Raw genomic sequence first — 6,463 nt, forward strand, 5'->3', positions numbered from 1 at the left:
TGTCACGCCAAATTTAAAATTGTCTTTGTTTATTATATATATATATTTTTGTATTTTATTTTTGTTATTTTGAATTTACAACCCCCTGGCGCTGTTTTGTACTGTTTTTATATTGTTTTATAATGTTTTATATTGTTCTTTGACATACTGTTTGTAATTGTTGAAATTTATAAACATTTAATAAAAATAAAAATGTGGCGTGAAAGCGGTGTCAAAACAGAACACTATTTCCCACAATGCTTAGTGCCAAACTAAACAGGATATTCGGTGTCAAAAGGGAACACTATTTCCCACTATCCTTAGCGCCAAACCAAACAGGATATCCGGTGTATTCTCACCGCGACGCCACATGAGGAGAGAAAGACTATATATTGTGTTGTCTCTTCTTCAACAAACTACAACTCTTGCGTGCTTCTAAGTGTTGTCCGAGAGCAGCGAGCCTCAACATGTTCCTGCAGTATCACCTGGACGAGAACGGAGACAGAGTGTACACTCTCAAGGTAGCGTAATGTCTGCTTTTCTCAGCCTGGGCGAGCACAACATGCTAACTAGTTCTCACCGCTGCTAGAGTCTCAAAAGTATCCACACAAGTCTGTCCCGGCGTTTCAAAAGTAGCCATATAAGTCTGTCCATTCACTGCTAAACTAAGAAAGTGCTAATTAAAGTCCTACTGAAATAAGATGTTCTTATTTAAACGGGGATAGCAGGTCCATTCTATGTGTCATACTTCATCATTTCGCCATATTGCCATATTTTTGCTGAAAGGATTTAGTAGAGAACATCCACGATAAAGTTCGCAACTTTTGGTCGCTAATAAAAAAGCCTTGCCTGTACCGGAAGTAGCAGACGATGTGCGTGTGACGTCACGGGTTGTGGAGCTCCTCACATCTGAACATTGTTTACAATCATGGCCACCAGCAGCGAGAGCGATTCGGACCGAGAAAGCGATGATTTCCTTATTAATTTGAGCGAGGGTGAAAGATTTGTGGATGAGGAAAGTGAGAGTGAAGGACTACAAGAAAATAAAAGACGAGGGCAGTGGGAGCGATTCAGATGTTATTAGACACATTTACTCTGATAATTCTGGAAAATCCCTTATCTGCTTATTGTGTTACTAGTGTTTTAGTGAGATTATATAGTCTTACCTGAAAGTCGGAAGGAGCCAAGAAAGTCGCAGCTTCCTCTTTGACAGCTGCAGAAGGAACAACACAAGCTCTGCTCATGTCTACGGTAAGAGCCGACTTATTACCACATTTTTTTCACCGGAACCTGCCGGTTGACATGTGGTAGAGAAACATGTTCGCTTGACCGCTCTGTTCCATATTAAAGCTTCACAACATTCAAAGAAACACCGGCTGTGTTTGTGTTGCTAAAGGCAGCTGCAATACACCGCTTCCCACCAACATCTTTCTTCTTTGACGTCTCCATTATTAATTGAACAAATTGCAAAAGATTCAGCAACACAGAAGTCCAGAATACTGTGTAATTATGCGATAAAAACAGACTACTTTTCGCCGTGATCGGTGCTGGGAGAACATGTCCACTACCACCGGTGACATCACGCGTCATCATTCCACGACGTTTTCAACAGGATACTTTGCGGAAAATTTAACATTGCAATTTACTAAACTAAAGCGGCCGTATTGGCATGTGTTGCAATGTTAATATTTCATCATTGATATATAAACTATCAGACTGCGTGGTCGCTAGTAGTGGCTTTCAGTAGGCCTTTAAATTCTGGCAAACCTTAACTGGCCAGTAAGTCACTGGTAGCCAAAGTGTGGCACGGGGGCCATTTTGGGTCCTTATCTTTTTTCACATGTGGCAATTTGGCGCCTTTTAAAACTAAAATGGCGAATTTGAACAGGGATTGAAAATCATATAAGATACCAGTAAACATAACATTTTAATACCGCAAACACAGTTGTTGGGAAGGGATAGTAGTTATTTTAGAGTTGGGACTAGGGCTGGGCAATATGGCCTTTTTTTTCATCGATATTTTTAGACCATATCGCGATACATGATGTATATCTCCATATTTTGCCTTAGCCTTGAATGAACACTTGATGCATATAATGACAGCAGTATGATGATTCTATGTGTCTACATTCAAACATTCTTCTTCTTACTGCATTCATATATGCTACTTTTAAACTTTCATGCAGAGGGAAATCACAACTAAAAGTGTATTTATGAAACAGTTATTAAGCAGTGGCACAAACATTCATGTCATTTCCAAAACAGAAAGTGCAAGATTGTCAGAGACATTTTAAAACAAGCTATGAGTGCACTTTTGTGCATGATGTCACTAAGATGACATATTAAAACAACACTAAATTAAAGTGCACTTTTTGTACAGAACGCAACCTCAATAGTTTTAAAACAAATAAAGTGCACTTTTATGCATGATGTCACAAGATATTTAAAAAAACTGTCAGATAAAATGAGCCACAGTATAGGAAATCAAACAGTGTTTATTAGGGATGCACCGATTAATCGGTAACCGAATATATTCGGCCGAATATGGCATAGAGGAGGCACATTCGGCCTTCGGTGGAATGAGTTAAAAGCAAGGCCGAATAGTGGCGTGTGACGCAAAGACGCAATTTTTTGACGCGGTGACGCAATCAACCAACGTGCAGTGTTAAATTTAAATTGTTTTGTACATAGTTAGTTTCCTTCTTTTTATTCTGAAGCTGAAGTACTGTTATTGACAAATCTGTTCTGGCCTCGGATATGTTGTGTACCTGTATAAGTGTATGAGGTTACAAGCACACACTTATTGAGATTTAGTGGGGCCTCTGTTTACATTATTAGCCTGTTGTGTAGGCTACCTGTATAAGTGTATGAGGTTACAAGCACACACTTATTGAGATTTAGTGTGGCCTCTGTTTACATTATTAGCATATCTACTGTGGCTAAGCAGACTTTTGCCAAAAGGACAATAATTCATTTGTTGTGGGTTTATCCACTTTAATGCACTTTATTTTTTTTTGGAATGCATGTTTTGTTTGAAGGCCTAATATAAATGAAAAACTGTGCTTTTTTTGAAAAGGAAAGGCTACTGGAATATTAAAAAATGTCAATATTCAATAAAAATTTACTTTATTTGAAAAACATGTCTAAAAATTTATTCTAGGCTATTTATGCAATATAAAAAAGTTGTGAAAAAATGCATTTATTATTCGGTATTTGGCCAAGCGCTCAAATTTTAGCGCTTGGCCGAATACCTCAAATCACAAACTCAATACTTGGACATTTGATGTCCCCATATTTGTATTACGGCTAAGGCTTTTCTAGAATAGAAGGAATGGACTGGGACTCCTAGTGATGGGACGAGACGTGTGCTAAGTGTGTATGGAGGCTTGCCTCATCGAAAATGTTGTGTTGCTGAGTAAAAACTTCCTTTTGCTTTACTGTTCTGCAGAAAGAGGCACCCAACGGGCAGCCCACCAGCTCAGCCCACCCAGCACGCTTCTCCCCCGACGACAAGTTCTCTCGACATCGCTTGACGGTGAAGAAGCGCTTCGGACTTCTGCTCACCCAGCAGCCCAGACCTGTTCTGTGAGCACATGACATGCACACACACTGTGGATGCCAACATGTTTGCAGTTGGAGCAGATGTCAAACTTCTATCCCTGTTTTACTTTGCTATTCTTTAACAATGTGTGGTTATGAAAGTGTGGTTGAGCACCACTGCAAAAAGCAACTTTGAATAAAAAGGACCGTGCATCCGGATAAATAGGATGAAAAATAGTTGGATACTTTTTGTCACTATCTGTACATTTGGCCACATTTTAATGTGCTCTGAGCAACTACACATTGACCTAAAAAAGGGGTGTCAAAGTGGTTTTCATTGAGGGCCACATCACAGGTATGGTGGCCCTCGGGGCTGCTTTTAATAATGAGCAATATATGAATATACCGTATTTCCTTGAATTGCCGCAGGGCATATAGTATGCACCTGCCTAGAATTACTGCCGGGTCAAACTCACTTCCCTAAATAATTAGCGGCATGCTTAGTATTACCGCCTGTCATCATTTTGCAAATGGAGGAGGCTGATTTCAATACCGGTCATTTGAAATCGCATAAAGGGAAGAAGATTAAGAGATATTCAGTTGGATTTAAGGTCCAAGCTTACATCACACTCAAATTTTTACTGCATACCTATGGTATGTGCCGGAGTGAGAAGAGGTTTTAAAATAATAAGCGCATGCTTACTTTTACTGCATGCCTTTGGTAAGCGCAGGAGTGAGAAGAGGTTTTAAATTAATTAGCGCCCCGGCGGCAATTCAAGGAAATACAGTATATGTGTATATATATAAATTTTTTTTACATAAACTGCACAAAAAGTCTTTAAATTTTACTTGAAATACTACCAACTCAATCACCACCATTTTTTGTAAAAGCAGTGTTTCTTTGTTGTTTTTACAGTATATAAAAAATTGAATAAATGGAATGGAAAAACACTTGTTTTTGCCAGTAAAATGCAAACAACAGAGCTTCTTTTTACCACAAAATCTTGTGTCAAGAAATACTTTATTAATCCCTGAGGGGAAATCAAAAATTTCAGCACAATCAGATCAAAGTGTTAATGTTTTTGTTAGTTTTTTAACGTCTTACTGTATATGAAAAAAAAACAGTACCAAAGTTGATTTTACAGTATTAAAAAACTGGGTCGGTGGAATTTAACTGTAAAATGTATTGTCAATTTTACAGTCTACAATTTGATAATTTGTTTTGAAATCATAAGCCAAGCAGATATTTCAGTAAAGTATATTTATTAAAACAAAAAATATTTTGGGAATACTTGCGACTCCAAAAAGGGATAAGCGGTAGAAAATGCATAATATAATATTTTGATAATATTGAATTTGAAAAAATATGCAATTCAATGCGGTACATGATTTTTAATGTCAAAAGGGATATAAATATATTCAGTAATAAAAGACTCTGGCACTTTAGTAAGTGCCGGAGTGAGAAGAGGTTTTAAAATAATAAGCGCATGCTTACTTTTACCGCATGCCTTTGGTAAGCGCAGGAGTGAGAAGAGGTTTTAAATTAATTAGCACGCCGGCGGCAATTCAAGGAAATACAGTATATGTGTATATATATAATTTTTTTTTCCATAAACTGCACAAAAAGTCTTTAAATTTTACTTGAAAAACTACCAACTCAATCACCACAATTTTTTGTAAAAGCACTGTTTCTTTGTTTTTTTTTACAGTATATAAAAAATTGAACAAATGAGAATGGGAAAAACACTTGTTTTTGCCAGTAAAATGCAAACAACAGAACTTCTTTTTATCACAAAATCTTGTGTCAAGAAATACTTTATTAATCCCTGAGGGGAAATCAAAATGTTCAGCACAATCCCATTAAAGATCAAAGTGTCAATGTTTTTGTTAGTTTTTTAATGTCTTACTGTATATGAAAAAAAAACAGTACCAAATTTGATTTACGGTATAAAAAAACTGGGTCGGTGGAATTTAACTGTAAAATATATTGTCAATTTTACAGTCTACAATTTGATAATTTGTTTTGAAATCATAAGCCAAGCAGATATTTCCGTAAAGTATATTTATTAAAACAAAAAATATTTTTGGAATACCCGCGACTCCAAAAAGGGATAAGCGGTAGAAAATGCATAATATAATATTTTGATAATATTGAATTTGAAAAAATATGCCATTGCATGCAGTGCATGTCAAAAGGGATATGAATATATTTAGTAATAAAAGATTAAGCATTTTATTAACAAATATTATTTCCAGGCTTTCACAGGCCAGATTTGGTGTTTCCTTTACACAAAACTTCTTATGTTCTGAAACTATCAGAAGTCAATTATTTCCAACTTTGGTATGGCACACTTTAATTAAATAACTGCAGTGGCTTTCCCCGCCTACAAGAACATGTCAGTAGCTTGTTACGTACATTTGAATATCAATTTACAATATACACAAGTTTGAAGATCATTTTTACCTTTTTTCTCCAAAATCTCCTGAATGACCTTTGAAGTAGCAACAAAAGTGGCACATAAAGATACAGTAGATGAACAACACGGTGACTCTTGTAATAATACAGCAATGTAGGCTCTTTATTGTACAATATTAGTTTGAACACCACACAACCTTCGCAATGTGCGTCTCTTTTCCCGGCAATAATCACAGTCACTTCCCTGTTGCCCCCCGCAAGTCCCGCCCCCCAAGCATAGTCATTGGCTAACATCCTGTAGCCAGCCGCCAGTCTCATTTATCCTTTGTAGCGAACAAACATGACTAAATGTTACAAGAAGTGCTTTGTTAGCAGGATGGCTGAGACCAGGGGTCACCAAGGCGGTGCCCGCGGGCACCAGGTGGCCCGTAAGGACCAGATAAGTCGCCCGCTGGCCTGTTCTAAAAATAGCTCAAATAGTAGCACTTACCAGTGCTGTTTTTTAAATTGTATTTATTTACTAGCAAG

At 37.1% G+C, this 6,463-nt stretch overlaps 1 protein-coding gene across 1 annotated transcript; it reads left to right on the plus strand.

The window, feature by feature from the left end:
• Positions 1–298: 298 nt before the first annotated feature.
• On the plus strand, positions 299–3,756 carry LOC133562878 (H/ACA ribonucleoprotein complex subunit 3). Its single transcript, XM_061916688.1, has 2 exons — positions 299–500; positions 3,428–3,756. Exons 1-2 carry the CDS (start codon positions 447–449, stop codon positions 3,566–3,568), a joined length of 195 nt encoding a protein of 64 aa, XP_061772672.1. The 5' UTR covers positions 299–446; the 3' UTR covers positions 3,569–3,756.
• Positions 3,757–6,463: the final 2,707 nt, after the last annotated feature.

Source organism: Nerophis ophidion, linkage group LG12 (assembly GCF_033978795.1).
Source record: "Nerophis ophidion isolate RoL-2023_Sa linkage group LG12, RoL_Noph_v1.0, whole genome shotgun sequence".
Taxonomy (NCBI): domain Eukaryota; kingdom Metazoa; phylum Chordata; class Actinopteri; order Syngnathiformes; family Syngnathidae; genus Nerophis; species Nerophis ophidion.